The 16,918-nt window shown below is 36.6% G+C and overlaps 1 protein-coding gene across 2 annotated transcripts in view; it reads left to right on the top strand.

The window, feature by feature from the left end:
* lrp2a (low density lipoprotein receptor-related protein 2a) overlaps window positions 1-16,918 on the top strand; it is a 93,483-nt gene that overhangs the window by 63,143 nt on the left and 13,422 nt on the right. For both annotated transcript variants that reach the window (XM_089002405.1, XM_089002404.1), the window contains 12 exons: window positions 733-903; window positions 976-1,199; window positions 2,274-2,451; window positions 2,520-2,716; window positions 3,807-4,052; window positions 5,788-5,916; window positions 10,441-10,560; window positions 12,678-12,794; window positions 13,966-14,082; window positions 15,391-15,528; window positions 15,595-15,717; window positions 15,799-15,927. In XM_089002405.1, coding sequence (XP_088858531.1) covers window positions 733-903; window positions 976-1,199; window positions 2,274-2,451; window positions 2,520-2,716; window positions 3,807-4,052; window positions 5,788-5,916; window positions 10,441-10,560; window positions 12,678-12,794; window positions 13,966-14,082; window positions 15,391-15,528; window positions 15,595-15,717; window positions 15,799-15,927 — 1,889 coding nt within the window. The remainder of the gene's footprint in view (window positions 1-732; window positions 904-975; window positions 1,200-2,273; window positions 2,452-2,519; window positions 2,717-3,806; window positions 4,053-5,787; window positions 5,917-10,440; window positions 10,561-12,677; window positions 12,795-13,965; window positions 14,083-15,390; window positions 15,529-15,594; window positions 15,718-15,798; window positions 15,928-16,918) is intronic.

Raw genomic sequence — 16,918 nt, 5'->3', positions numbered from 1 at the left:
GTGTAGCCGCAGGGAATAGTCCTCTGCTCCCGTCAACCTAAGAGCAGGGACCTATCATAGCAGAGTCTGGCACCGCCACATCTGGACAGTAGGGATATATATATATATATATATATATATATATATATATATATAGCCAAAACTACCAGCAAAAAAAATAGTTCGCTGACGAAGCCTGTTGGATAAGTAAGCGACACCTTCAAAGAAGTACAGATGACGCCTGAAGAAACCTTTTCATCGATTTTCACGTGACTGTAAAGTGTCCGTGAGAGTTTTGAAAGGCGATTAGAAATCAAATGTATTATTATTATTATTATTATTATTATTATTATTATTATTATTATTATCATATCTTATCGTTATCGTTATCGTTATCGTAATCGCAATCGCAATCGCTATCGGTATCGCAAGCGCTATCGTAATCGTATTATCGTTTTAGCGTTATCGTCATTGTAATCATAATCGGAATTGTTATCGTTAGCGTAATCGTTGTCGTTGTCGTTATCGTCATTGTCATCGTAATCGTTATCGTTATCGTCATCTCCACCGCCACTATTATGATCATTATTATTATTATAAGCTAGCCAGAGTGTTAGCAGTCACTCCCTCATCATTCTTCCAGTCTTCACTCCCTACTTCTCTAATGTAGAATCCAAACATGAAAAAAAACTCTAAAAACATGGCTTGATTGTCCTATTTTGCATTCTAATCCAGATTTTTAACTCTCCTTAGGTATGTTTACTGGACCGACTGGGGTGCCAAAGCCTTCATCGGCCGAGTTGGAATGGACGGAACGAACAAAATGGCGGTCATCACCACCAAGATCGAATGGCCCAATGGGCTTACCATCGATTATACAAATGACAAGCTCTACTGGTCCGACGCACATTTGAACTACATCGAGTAAGTCCCACATTCTTTTCTCCCTCGTAATTCAAACATGGAAACTTCTATTCATCCAACCCAATATTTCAGATACACGGATCTGGATGGTCACCACAGACATACGGTGTACAACGGCGTTTTGCCTCATCCGTTTGCTTTGACCGTGTTCGAGGACACGGTTTATTGGACGGATTGGAACACACGAACGGTGGAAAAAGGCAATAAATATGATGGTTCTGATCGCCAGGTTCTGGTCAACACCACACATAGACCCTTTGATATTCATGTGTGCCATCCTTACCGCCAGCCTATTGGTGAGTTCAACTGTGACTCCTCCTCCAAACCGCTTGTGTGGTTATTGACTTAGATTTAAAGGACAACCGACACCGCCGGACAAAGTCAGCTTTATTGTGAAATATGACTAATATGCATGACAGATGAAATTACTGTCCTCTCGGACTGAGCATGCAAGGCACTTATAATCACTTTAACAAACATAATAAACACGAAAATGCCAAGTTGCGTCCATTTTTTGTAAAATCACTTTAAATCACTTCTACTGAGCGTAGTTTACAAAGATTCCACGGCATATAGCTATATTTTACGTTTTAAGACTCGCGCTGAATATTCAGGAAGTCTTGTTTTGGAGTTGATGACGATGCCTAGCGTGACGTCACGGAGGGAACGCCCCTGACCGAGAAAGCGACACACAATGCATTTTGGGTACTTTGTTTGGTCTGAAAACATCGTGTTGATGGCGAAATTAGAAGGAAAACACATAAATAACGCGATGGTGAATCGTTGTGTGTTGCACCAAGACTACTATTTGATACTAGTTGACACAAATTCCCAGCGGACAAATCAGCCCATTTCCAACGGATCTAGGGCGCCATCTTGTGCATTTTCTGGGCGGTACATCGGAGTCCAGACGGCTCGAATTGATACGGAAGGACTTCTTTAATCGATTGCAAACATTTATGCTTTCCTCTTCAGAACTATTTGAATCATATTCATAAATGGATGATAACAACAAAGCATGTTCTCCGAATCTGAACTCTCTGAAGCCATTGTTTTGATTCTGGAGCAAGGCAGTTTGTGAAGGAGTATCCTGGCGTGATGTCTTTCTGAAACTCCCCTGTTTCTAGCTCATTTTGTGGCAGTTTTGAGCCACTTTAAGTCATTTTTCTTGGTGTTTTGCATTTGACTAAAAATATCAGCCTGCGTGTTTTGGGTATTTTAGATGCTATAAAACGTTTTTCTGATGTCAGTTAGGAAACAAAAAAAATGGTGTCGGTTGTCCTTTAAGTGCAGGTTTTAGATTTTGTATTTGTCTAGCGATTGTAAAATGAAACCGTTTGCACTTCTTCTCGTAAATCTTCCTCTGGTAGTAAACAATCCCTGCGCTGTGAACAATGGAGGCTGCACTCACCTTTGCCTCATCCGTCATGGAGGGCAGGAACACACCTGCGAGTGTCCTGACCATTTCCTGCCAACGCAAATAGGAGGTGTGACCAGATGCCTTCCCATGTGTAGCAGCACGCAGTACAGATGCACCGATAATGAACGGTTTGTCCTGATATCTCGTCTCCACACAAATTGTCCGAAAAGGTCTTCAAATATTGCGTCGTCAACAGGTGTATTCCCATCTGGTGGAAATGTGACAGTCAAAGGGACTGCAGAGACGGCTCGGATGAACCCTCGACTTGCCTCGCACGCCAATGTCGGCTCGGACAGTTTCAGTGCGACGACGGCAATTGCACCAGTCCGCACTTTCTATGCAACGGCAAGCGGGACTGCCACGATGGCTCAGATGAAGATCCCGTCTTGTGTGGTTAGTCGGGAAATGTTATTTTTAACTCATTCAAAAGGAAAGGAAAGAAAGAAGTAGAAAAAAATACAATACAGGAGCTGCTGGAAAGGCAGCCACTCTCGCGGCGCCATCTTGAAGTCAAAGCTAGCCTGCTAGCTAGTTATTTTGCTATGTATTATCTATTAGCTATCTGTTAGCTGTCTGGGTGGCTATCTAGCTAGCTATTAGCTGTCTGGCTTGCTTGCTAGCTATCTAGATAGCTATCTTATTAGCTATATGGCTATCTATCTAGATAGCTATTAGCTCTCTATTAGCTAGCTAGCTAGATTTCTATCTATTTGAGCTACTTTCGCGCGTGTGACTACCGCTGCTCACCCGCAGAAAAATTTATCCTGTGACTTGAAAGTGACCTTGAGAGTTTTGAAAGGCGCTTAGAAATTATATATATATATATCTAAAAACTAAATAAATAATATGACAACACAAAGACACAGAGAGGCATTCATTCTTAAGCACTTTCTGTACCCGATTTGTTACATGAAGCAGTTCTAGATGAAAGAGCAGAGGATCAACGCATCCTTTTCACCAGTGGATCTGGGACATCATAATAAATAATAATCATAATAATAATATTGATACATTTTATTTCAAGCGCCTTTAAAAGCTCTTAAGGAAACTTTACAGTCACAGAAAAGCGTAGATACAATAATAAATAAAATAAAATAAAATACAATTATAAATAGAATACAATAAATAAGATTACAATTATAAATAGAAACAAGAGAAAGAGCTACACAGAAAATGGGATTTTAAATAGGTTGCTTTTGAGATGGGATTTGAATGTTTACGAATTTGGGGATAGAGCAGCTGAAATCTCTGTCCCTCATCGTGCTGAGACGGGCAGGGGGGAACACAAACGTGGAGGGAAGAAGAGGATCTGAGGGTCATGGTGGAATGTACACGTCTACTCCAAGCGAAACGTTGAAAGCAAACACAAAACTGTCGCATCCATTGACGAAAAAAAACATTTTTGCAAAGTGAATGAGTTTTTAAAAAAATGGCCATTTTCCACCGAGTGTTATTGAAACGTCACCATGGTTACCTTTCCCAGCGACACACCAGTGCGAACCTCACCAATGGCAGTGCTCCAATAAGCAGTGCATCCCCGAGTCGTGGCAGTGCGACGGCGAGGATGACTGCGGCGATCGCTCCGATGAAGAGCCTTCCCATTGTTCCGCCCGGACGTGCCATCCCGGACAGTTCAAATGCCGCAACGGACGCTGCATCCCGAAAAATTGGAAATGTGATGCCGACGATGACTGTGGGGATAACTCCGACGAGCCTCTGGAGGAGTGCAGTAAGTGAACTTTGACCTTTCTTCTTTATAAAAATAATTTATGTATGGATGTATTTATGGGTTTGTTTATGTGTTTATTTGGTTGTTTGTTTATATATATTTATGTATTTATGTATTTATTTGTTTCGTGATATATATTTATGTATTTATTTATGCATTGATTTATGTATATTCATGTATTTATTTAAGTATTTATAGATGTATTTATTTAAGTGTTTGTTTATGTATTTATTTGTTTTTTTATATATATGTATTTATGTATTTATTTATGGTTTTTTAATGTATTTATATATGTATTTGTTTGTTTATATATATTTATGCGTTGAGTATTTGTTCATGTATTTGTTTGTTTGTTTATATATTTATGTATTTATGTATGTATTTATGTATGTATTTATTTTTGTATTTATATATGTATTTATGAATGTATTTGTTTGTTTATATATATTTCTGTATTTATGTACGTATTTCTTCATATATTTGTTTGTTTGTTTGTATATTTATGTATTTATATATGTATTTATGTATGTATTTATGTATGTATTTGTTTGTTTATATATATTTATGTATTTATTTTTGTATTTATATATGTATTTATGAATGTATTTGTTTGTTTATATATATTTCTGTATTTATGGATTTATGTAAGTATTTCTTCATATATTTGTTTGTTTGTTTATATATTTATGTATTTATATATGTATGTATTTATGTATTTATATATGTATTGATGTATGTATTTGGTAGTTTATATATATTTATGTATTTATTTTTGTATTTATATATGTATTTATGAATGTATTTGTTTATATATATTTCTGTATTTATATATGTATGTATTTATGTATTCATATATGTATTTATGTATGTATTTGTTTGTTTATATATATTTATGTATTTATTTATGTATATATCTATTTGTTTATGTATTTATATATGTATTTAAATATGTATTTAGATATTTATGTATGTATTTGTTGATATATTTTTTGTTTGTTTATATATATATCTCTGTGTTTATGTATGTATTTATTTATGTATTTATATATGTATTTGTTTGTTTATATATATTTATGTATTTATTTATGTATTTATATATCTATTTGTTTATGTATTTATATATGTATTTAAATATGTATTTAGATATTCATGTATGTATTTGTTGATGTATTTTTTGTTTGTTTATATATATCTTCTGTATTTATGTATGTATTTATTTATGTATTTATATATGTATTTGTTTGTTTATATATATTTTGTCATCTTCGACTTCGATGAACTGCTAAGAGAGAGAGACAGATATTTATGTATTTATTTATGTAGTTATATATGGATCTATATATGTATTTATGCATGTATTTATTTAAGTATTTGTTTATGTATTTATTTGTTTCTTTATATGTATTTATTTATGTATTTATATATGTATTCATGTATGTATTTGTTTCTTTATATATATTTATGTATTTATTTATAGGTTTGTTTATTCATTCTAATAATGAAAGAACTTCCGGGTTGAGTGAACGCTGGCGCATGTGGCTGCCGCTGCTCACCTGCACAAAAAAAATATCCTGTGACTGTAAAGTGTCCTTGAGCGTTTTGAAAGGCGCTCCGAAATGAAATGTATTATTATTATTATTATTATTATTATTATTATTATTATTATTATTATTATTATTATTATTTATAAACTGCATCCTATATAACATTTTGAATATTTTTTTCTCTCACAAAGTGGGCCCGGCGTATCGATGTGATAACCACACTGAATTTGACTGCAAGACCAACTACCGCTGCGTGCCTCTTTGGTCTGTATGCAATGGCCACGACGACTGCAGAGACAACAGTGATGAGCAGGGCTGCGGTGAGTCCCAACAGAACCGCTTTTCACCGCAAGACACCCACTTTAAAGAACAACCGACACCTCCGGACAAGTTGCGTCCATAATTTGTAAAATCACTTTAAATGACTTCTACTGAGCGCATTTTACAAAGATTGTACCGTATTTAGCTGTATTTTACGTTTTAAGACTCGCACTGAATATTCAGGAAGTCTTGTTTTCGAGTTGGTGACGATTCCTGACGTGACGTCACGGAGGGAACGCTCCTGACCGAGAAAGAGACACACAATGCATTTTGGGTACTTTGTTTGGTCTGAAAACATCATGTTAATCCGTTTTGATGGCGAAATTACACATAAATAACGCGATGGTGAATCGTTGTGTGTTGCACCAAGACTACTATTTGATACTAGTTGACACAAATTCCCAGCAGACAAATCAGCCCATTTCCAACGGAGTTTGAGCGCCATCTTGTCCATTTTCTGGGACGCTACATTGCTGTCATTGACAGCTCGAATTGATATGGGAGGACTCCTTTAATGGATTGCAAACATTTATGCTTTCCTCTTCAGAACTATTTGAATCATATTCATAATTGGATGAGTAACAAGAAAGCATCGTCTCCGGATCTGAAGCCGTTGTTTTGATTCTAGAACAAGGCAAGACGTCTTGGCGTGATGTCACGAACAAGGGGGTGGGGCCTTCTGAAACTCGGCATCTCCGAGGTCATTTTGTAGTCGTTTTGGGACTCATTTTTATTGGTGTTTTGCATTTGACTAAAAATATCATACTGTGTGTTTTGGGTATTTTAGATGCTATAAAACGTTTTTCTGATGTCAGTTAGGAAACAAAAACATGGTGTCGGTTGTCCTTTAAGTGACAAAGAAAGAAAATGAACAATAATGAAAACAAATGTGCTGACAGCGCATTTTGCTTTCATAAGATCCATTACATTTAGTTTCCCAGTCAAAGTCATTTTTCTTATTAAGTTCACTACCTCCGCGACTCAATTTAAAAGACGGATTGAGCTCTGACATTCCACTGGCGGTATTCGCTCACACACTGAGTTCTTAGCACCGCGTTCATAACGTCAACGTCGGGGGTCTCGAATAAAGCTGAAAGTTTGAAATGAACGGCATTGCGGTTTTTAATTAAACCACAAAAGGAGGGGCAGCGCGTTTCGGACAGATGGGTAACCTATATTCCTGCCTGGCGTGTGTATAATAATAATAATAATAATAATAATAATAATAATAATAATACATTTGATTTATAAGCGCATTTAAAAACTCTCAAGGACACTTTACAGTCACAGGATATTTTTTCTGCGTTCACTCAACCCAGAAGGAACATAAAGTAAAATATAAATAAATAAATTACACCAGGTACCAAGGATTGTGATAATAAATGACACACGATTGATATTAATCATATTAAATCACATCTTTGACCACTATAAATTGATTTTGATATCAGCTGAGATCCACAAAATCATATTAAATACACATGTTACAGTATTGATAAGCGGAAATACAGTGATACCTTGGCTTACGGACTTAATTGGTTCCCAGACAGTGTGTAAGGCGAAAAGTGTGTATCCCAAAAATTAATTTCCCATAGGAAACCATTAAAATGAGAATAATCCGTTCCCAGGTCCCAATAAAACATAATTTTCTAAGCCTTAAAACTTAACCCTTAAAACTACACAAAATATATTTTAGGTATATATATATAGATCCCCATAAAACATATTTTTCTACTTTCTAATTTTCTAAGGCTTAAAACTACACAAAATATACCTTATTTTATGTATAATAAATGTGCTATGGTATTATAATTAAAGAAATAAACTGTACTGTATAATAAAGTCATTTTATTTACGTTTGTGATGGTCGTTGATGGCTTGATGGAATGGATAGCTTTTTGTATAAAGTGTCTCAAGGAGTTCTGGGTTGTATATCTTGGAAGTTGTGATATTGCAACAACAACAGATGCAAGCAGACACACTAGAAACATCATTAATAGCTGATTCCCTTGCTTGTCTTTTCATTTCAATTGAACTGATGGCTAGTGCGGGTTATTTGTGGAGCCTGATTGATGGGAATTTTAACCTTGCAGTCTACACTCTGCCTTTGAACTATCAAAGTGGAAACGAGTCCAAATTTCGCTGTTTTCTATCCATTTTGTCACTCTCTCTGTCATCTGTAAACCCCACCCCCCTTCACCGCTGCGTTCTTGACCAATCACGTAGCTTTAACCGACGACTGGGGGCGGGGATTAGAGGACCAAAACTAGCCGGCTGCTATTTTCTTGTTCGGAGAGCGGGCTCATTCACGAATGACACATCACTCATTGTGGCAGCTCCGTGTGTATCCCGAAAAATAGTTCGTATGCCAAGGTAAAATTTTCATAAATGTAACGTTCGTAAACCGAAAAGTTCGTAAACCAAGGGGTTCGTAAATCGAGGTATCACTGTATGTGTGTGAGTGTACGCGGGGGATGAGGCTGCGGGGAGGCGAAAAGTCAAGGAAGTGGAGGAGAGCTGGTGTGAGCGAGCCGTCTCCACCACACGGTGCCGGGGTTGTGGAAGATAGAGCGAACGCTGCCCCCCCCCCCCCCCTCCTCGTCATCCTCCACCTGGCCCATCTGGTACATTCTTAACAGGAAGATTAGCACGGATCTCCCCTCCCATGCTCGGGCATGGCACTAATGGAGTAAGGCTTTCTGATAAGAGCCGGGAGGGCCGGCAGGAGTGTGTAGTGGACTATAAAGCTCTGTGAGTGAACCCGTGACCAACAACATACGTACACATGAGCACCTAGCAAACACCTCATAAATTAACTTTATACTAATAGTGAGTGCTGATACACTCTGGTCGTCATTAGGTGGAATATTATCGTATTTTACGCTGTATAGGACGCACCCAAAAACCTTCATTTTCCTCAAAAACGTGTATAACAAAAACCGTGTACAGTGAGACCTCAACTTACGAACTTAATTGGTTCCCAGACAGAGTGTGTAAGGCGGAAAGTGTGTATCTAAAAAAAAAAATCCCATAGGAAACCATTAAAATGGGAATAATCCGTTCCCGGGTTTCCATAAAATATAGTTTTCAACTAAATAAGCCTTAAAACCACACAACATACCTTATTCTATGTATAATAAATGTGCTATTGTATTGTCATGAAAGAAATACACTGCATTGTATCATAAAGTCACTTTATTTACATTTGTGATGGTCATTTATAGCTTGATGGAATAGCGTTGGAGGTCAAAGGGAATTGCTGTTTGGAAAGAGAGGCGCTTTACATGACGACTGTAATTAAAGAAATAAACTGCTGTAAAATAAAGTTTTATTTACCTTTTTGATGGTAGTTGATGGCTTATGGAAGGAGAGTCACCTTCCATAAGGACTGTTGGTAACTTAACCGCTGGTGCTGTTCGGTCGTGTGCTTCCGCCGAAGATCACTCCGCCAGCCGTGGTGGGTGTGTATTATGAAAATAGTGCTTATTATAAGGTTTAATTTTCATAAATTTGACGTTTGTAAGACGAAAAGTTTGTAAGTTAAGGTGTTTGTAAGTTGAGGTCTCACTGCGCGTTATACACAGGTGCGCCTTAAAAAGAAACTGCTCAGGTGTTAATTTGTTGTTTTGGTAAGTGGACATGCTATGCATTTTGGTACTGTTAAAATTAATGTTTTATCAGAGGTTATTTTAAACCTTAAAGGACAACCGACACCGATTTTTTTGTTTCCTAAGTGAAACGTTTGATAGCATCTAAAATACCCAAAACATGCAGGCTGATATTTTTAGTCAAATGCAAAACACCAATGAAAATGACTTAGTGTCCCAAATCTGCCACAAAATGAGCTCGGAACTGGGCAGCTTCAGAAAGTCCCGCCCCCTTGTTTGTGACGTCACACCAGGATACCCCTTCACAAACTGTCTTGCTCCAGAATCAAAACAATGGCTTCAGAGAGTTCAGATTCGAAGAAGATGCTTTCTTGTTACTCATCTAGTTATGAATATGATTCAAATACAGTAAAGTCTCGTTATATCGATATCGGATATATCGATAGTCCCGGTTATATCGATATTTTTTCGTACTCCCTTGAATATCGATATAACGAGACTTTACTGTAGTTCTGAAGAGGAAAGCATAAATGTTTGCACTCGATTAAAGAAGTCCTTCCGTATCAATTTGATATTACCCATATAATTGAGAAATTAACTCTTTTTTGGATAAATGAAGAGAGTCTACGCTTTATTACACTGAATTGAATGTTTATGTCATCCTAAAACTCTATACAGGTTACATCCAATTTACGACCATTTCAACTTACGACCGTTTGGTCGGAACGGTACTCGGTCGTAAGTGGGATGTTACCTGTATTTTGTGGGTCCTGCAATTTGAGTGAAGATGACAAAAAACGCCTGTCACTGAATGAGTTAAGAACTTTGTAAAATCGCTTTGTATACTAAATCAGGTTTCACAATTATGAAAAATCAATTAATGAAAAAAGGTTTCACCTTCACTTCTTTATATAGATGAAGTTATCTGCGACGCCAGCGGCGACTTTCAGTGTGACAACCATCGCTGCATCCCGCTTCGGTGGCGCTGTGACGGCGACGACGACTGTGGGGACAATTCGGATGAACGCAGATGCAGTGAGTCCTCACCGCTCCCTGAATACGTGTGTGAGTGTGTGTGTGTGTATTAATAATAATAATAATAATAATAATAATAATAATAATAGTTCACACAACCCGGAATAACTCAAATACATAGAAAGCTAGCCAGCTAGCTAATAGATAGCCTACCAGAGAGCTAGCTCGGTAGCTAGCTACTAGCTATCTACCTAGCTAGCTAGCTAATAGATGGACAGCCAGATAGCTACCTCGGTAGATAGCTAATAGACAGAAAATAGATAGCAAATAGATTTTAGACTTTAACAACAGCTGAACCTCGAACAAAGTGCTAAAATGGGAAAAAAAAGGGTAACGCTGCCCCTTAGTGGAAGGGAAAAATATTGCCATAATAATAGCTAGCAATCTATTTGCTACCTATTTGCTGTCTATTAGCTATTTATCTCGCTGGCTTCCTAGCTAGCGATATATTTGCTACCTATTTGCTGCCTATTAGCTATTTATCTAGCTGGCTGGCTATCTAACTATCTATCTATTAGCTATCTATCTAGATCGCTAGCTATCAAGCTAGCTAGCTATCATCTAGCCATTAGCTAGCTAACAACCTTTCTATCTATTTATACTAGATTTCTCTTAGCTATCTATATAGCTATATTATTTGTTATTTAGTTGTTTTGTTTGTTCTTTTGACTCCAAGATAGCGCCCCGAGAGTGGCTGCCTTTACAGCACCTCCTGTATTTTGTTTTTCTACTTCTTTATAATAATAATAATAATACATTTCATTTATAAGCGCCTTTCAAAACTCTCAAGGACACTTTACAGTCACAGGCTTCATAACTTTGCTGCTGTGAAATGTAAATGTCTCCACTGCTAGACGAATAGAGGTGCATCCAATCCAATTTAACTAGATAGCTATTAGTTATCCATTAGCTAGCTAGCTAGCTAGCTAATTTTCTATCTATTTGAGTTATTCCGGGTTGAGTGAACGCTAGCGCTGCTGCTCACCCACAGAAAAAAACGTATCCTATGACTGCAAAGTGACCTTGAGAGTTTTGACTATAAATGAAATGTATTATTATTATTGTTATTAAATAAATTCCATCTTCAGTCATGTTTTTATCAGGGCTGATTTTTCTTTGTTTCTTTTATTTTAATTTTTTTCGCAAGAGGCTTCACACTTCTGCTGACAGCTGGCTGCCGTAAGTGGAGACAAGCGAGCTTATCAGCTGCTTGAGAAACAGTCTGTCCTCAGGACAGAGGGAGTCTGTCACCTTTGACCCTTACCGAATTAAATTGTGAATGAGAATGCGATGCTTAACTCATTCACTGCCATTCCCGAATTTATTCAGGAATTGAAAATATGATGTACAACGCCATTACCAAATATTTTCACGTTTTGGTTTTGCATTCTGTGGGTGGACTATAAAGCACTGACCAGACCTCTAGCTATTTTTCCCCCTTCCATGAGGGGGCAGCATTTCCCTTTTTTCATGTTAGCGCTTTGTTCCAGCTTCAGCTGTTGTTCAAGCGCTATATAAACCAATATGTATGTACAGGTAGTATCCAACTTACAGCTAGCTATGTAGCTAGCCACCTAGATGGCTCAATAGCTAATAGCTAGCTAGACAGCTAAATAGTTAGCTAACACACTGAATCCGCTAGCTAATGGATACCTAATAAATAGCTAATCGCCAGATTGCCAACAGATGGCCAGCTGTCTAGCTAATGGATAGAAAATAAATAGCTAATAGTTAGCCAGACAGCCAGCCAGACAGCTTCCAGCCAGCCAGATAATAGCTAACCAGCTAGCTAATGAATTGCTAATAAATAGCTAAGAGATAGCCAGATAGCCAACACCTAGCCAGTCAGCTAGACAGCTAATAGCTACTTAGCTAGATAATGGAGAGAAAATAAATAGCTAACAGGCTGAATGTGAGAAATGTAAATAAGTAGCAAAACATCAAATGGCCACGTTCTGTTTCACGTACATTATAAAGAGTAAAATAATCCAGAGACCTTGAAAGTTAATGTGTTCCGTGAGTGTTGATAAATGTGTCTGCGATGATGGAATTTGTAAAAAAAAAAATGATTAAGAAACATCTGCCTTTTTTTCCCCCCCCACTCCCACTTCCTTTAGCGCCACGCGCGTGTACCGAGAGCGAATTTCGCTGCGAAAATCTCCACTGCATTCCCGACCGTTGGGTCTGTGACCATGACAACGACTGTGAAGACAACTCGGATGAAAGGGACTGCGGTGGGTGGAGGCTCTTTTTGTTTTGGTGGTTTGTGAGGAACGGCGGGCCACCATGCCAAAGCGCAATAAAACGGGCATTTTTTTTTTTAAGCAGAGCAGAATAACGGGACCACCTGTCGTCTTTTATTTGGACAGAATGAAAGCCACTTGCAATAGCTGGCAAACTAAGACTTGATTATAGAATATAAACAGGTACATAACAACACGCTATTTGGAGCGGGAACAGTCATTAATTTCTAATAATTTCGATTTTCAGCTACAGTGATACCTCGGTTTACGAACCTCTTGGCTTACGAACTTTTCGGTTTACGAACATTACACTTATGAACATTTTACCTTGGCATACGAACTATTTTTCGCGATACACACGGAGCGTCACAATGAGTGATGTGTCGTTCACGAACGAGCCCGTTCTCCTAACAAGAAAATGGAAGCCGACTGTTTTTGTCCTCTATTCCCCGCCTCCAGTCTTTGGTTAAAGCCACGTGATTGGTCAAGAAGGCAGTAGTGAGGGGAGGTGGTTTAAACATGAAAGAGATAGGCAGACGACAGAGAGAGAGTGAGAAAATGGATAGAAAACAGTGAAATTTGGACTTGTTTCAACTTTGATAGTTCAAAAGCAGGGTGCAGACTGCAAGGTTAAAATTCCCATCAATCAGGCTCCACAAATAACCCGCACAAGCCATCTGTACACTTGATGCAAAAAGCTATCAACCCAGCTAAACAGAACACAATTGATGAGGAACTAGGTAAAATTATCGCATAGAAAGCACCTATAAGGGATCATTCTTCAAGATGGTGAGAGAAGAAGGTTACGTTCCTCATCAAGTGTTTAATGCTGATGAAACCGACCACTTCATTCCATCATTTGTTTATAAATATAATAATAATAATAATAAGATATATTTTGTGTAGATTTAAGGCTTAGAAAATTAGAAAGTAGAACATTGTGTTTTATGGGGACCTGGGAACGTATTATTCTCATTTTATTGGTTTCCTATGGGAAATTAATTTTTGAGATATACACTTTTCGCCTTCTACACGCTGTCTGGGAACCAATGAAGTTCGTAAGCCAAGGTATCACTGTATTTTAAGGATATGTTGCAAATTAATTGTTTTGCAATCACAATCGGATCGAACGCACAATGAAGTGAGTGTACGTGTATTGCAGAACTACGGACGTGCCACCCAGGCTACTTCCAATGTGGAAGCGGACATTGCGTGGCAGATCGCTTCAAATGTGACGGCAACGCCGACTGCGCGGACTACACGGATGAGTCGTCGTGTCGTGAGTTTGCACATTTTGACGCTCGCGGTTGATGTTTTGTGAGTGGGGTGGTTAGGGTGATGCAACATCTCACTGCTCATTAGCTTGCACACTATCACGTCGATCTGCCCCTGTGTAATCTCCCAATTTTTTTTGTGTTATTTATTTATTTATTTATTTATTTATTTATTATTTTTACTTTTGTTATTGTTTTTATTCATTCTTTCATTTATTTATGTATTCATTTATTCTTTCATTTATTACTTTTTTATTTATTCGCTCATGTATTTATTATTGTTAATTTTGTTTTGTTTTTATTTATTTTTTCATTTATTCATGTATTTATTTAGTCTTTTGTTAATTATTTATTTATTTATTTATTTATTTATTTATTTATTTATTTCTTATTTTTAATTTTGTTATTGTTTTTATTTATTCTTTCATTTATCCATGTATTTATTTATTATTTCATTTATTACTTTTTTATTTATTCCCTCGTTTATTTATTTTTTTATTTATTCATTTATTTATTATTTTTAATTTTGTTTTATTTTTATTTATTCTTTCATTATTCATGTATTTATTTATTCTTTCATTTATGACTTTTTTATTTTATTGTCTCATTTATTTATTTATTCTTTCATTTATTATTTTATTTAGTCTCTAATTTATTTATTCATTTATCTTTTCATTTATTGTTTTATTCTGTCATTTATTTATTTATTTATTTGTGTTATTCTTTCATTAATTATCTAATTAATTATTTCATTTCTTTTTATTTATTCTCTTATTTATTTATGTATTTATTTATTCTTGTAATATTTTTGTTTTTATTCTTGTATTTATTTATTTACTATTTCATTGCTTATTTCATTTAGTATGTCTTTATTTATTCTCTATTTATTATTTTTTATTCTTTAGTTTATTATTTATTTTTATTCTCTCATTTATTTATGATGTATTTATTTTTGTCAATTTTTTATTAATAAATAAATTAATGTATCTATTCTTTCATGTATTACTTTTTTATTTAATCTCTCATTTATTTTATTTTTTTATTTATTTTTCTTTTATTTATTTAATCATTCATTTAGTATTTATTTATTTATTTATATTGATATATTTTTATTTAATCTCTCATTTATTTATTATTTTTTATTTTATTTATTCATTCATTTAGTATTTTTATTAATTAATTAATTTGTATTGATATATTTTTATTTAATCTCTCATTTATTTATTCATTCATTTAGTATTGTTATTTATTTATTCATGTATTTATTTGTTAATTAATTAATTAATTAGTATTGATCTATTTTTATTTATTAGCCCCACGCTTCCCAAACGGCACCTACTGCCCCAATTTCCTGTTTGAGTGCAAGAACCACGTCTGCGTCCAACCTCACTGGAAGTGTGACGGAGACGACGACTGCGGGGACAATTCAGATGAGGAGCTTCACCTTTGCCGTAAGAAGAAAACCTGAGAGCTGTTTCCAAACTGGTCTGGTTTCATTGTCAACTTTGTACCCGCAGTGACAATCCAGTGTGAGACGCAATTCCGTTTCCGCTGCGACAACAACCGTTGCATCTACAGCCACGAGCTTTGCAACTCAGTGGACGACTGCGGCGACGGCTCGGATGAGAAACAAGAAAACTGTCAGCTCATTTGAAAAACATCCATCCCATCATTCCGTGCTTCTGCATTCGTCCTTGAATGTGACGTTTTTGTCTATGCAGGCCAAAGCCCCACGCACGGACCGTGCGCTGACGAGGAGTTCAAATGCAGTAATGGACAGTGTGTTCCTCTTCAGTACGCCTGCGATGATTACGACGACTGCGGCGACCAGTCGGATGAACTCGGCTGCCGTACGTAATGACTCACAACGCGATTCGCCTCAGACTGTTCACAATAAAAATTGTGAGCGATGGTGCCGCTCAAATTTCCATTTTGAGTGAAATAATAATAAGACGACAGAGAGAGAGTGAGAAAATGGATAGAAAACATTGAAATTTGGATTCGTTTCAACTTTGATAGTTCAAAAGCAGAGTGTAGACTGCAAGGTTAAAATATCCCATCAATCCGGCTACACAAATAAACCGCACAAGCCATCCGTACACTTGATGCAAAAAGCAACCCAGCTAATAATTTCGATTTTCAGCTACAGTGATACCTCGGTTTACGAACCCCTTGGCTTACGAACTTTTCGGTTTACGAACATTACATTTATGAACATTTTACCTTGGCATACGAACTATTTTTCGCGATACACACGGAGCGCCACAATGAGTGATGTGTCGTTCACGAACGAGCCCGTTCTCCTAACAAGAAAATGGAAGCCGACTGTTTTTGTCCTCTATTCCCCGCCTCCAGTCTTTGGTTAAAGCCACGTGATTGGTCAAGAAGGCAGCAGTCAGGGGAGGTGGTTTAAACATGAAAGAGATAGGCAGACGACGGAGTGAGAAAATGGATAGAAAACAGTGAAATTTGGACTCGTTTCAACTTTGATAGTTCAAAAGCAGAGTGTAGACTGCAAGGTTAAAATATCCCATCAATCAGGCTACACAAATAAACCGCACAAGCCATCCGTACACTTGATGCAAAAAGCAACCCAGCTAAACAGAACACAATTGATGAGGAACTCGATAAAATTATCACAGGGAAAGCACCTACAAGGGATCATTCCTCAAATGGTGAAAGGAGAAGGCTTCGTTCCTCATCAAGTGTTTAATGTTGATGAAACAGGCCACTCCATTCCATCAAGCGATCAACAACCATTACAAAGGTAAATAAAACAACTTTATTATATATAGTACAGTTCATTTGTTTAATTATAATACCATAGCACATTTATTATAC

The sequence above is a fragment of the Hippocampus bargibanti genome, linkage group LG08 (assembly GCF_051943395.1).
Source record: "Hippocampus bargibanti isolate YZ-2025 linkage group LG08, ASM5194339v1, whole genome shotgun sequence".
Classification (NCBI taxonomy): Eukaryota; Metazoa; Chordata; class Actinopteri; order Syngnathiformes; family Syngnathidae; genus Hippocampus; species Hippocampus bargibanti.
This window is presented reverse-complemented; position numbering and strand designations above follow the sequence as displayed.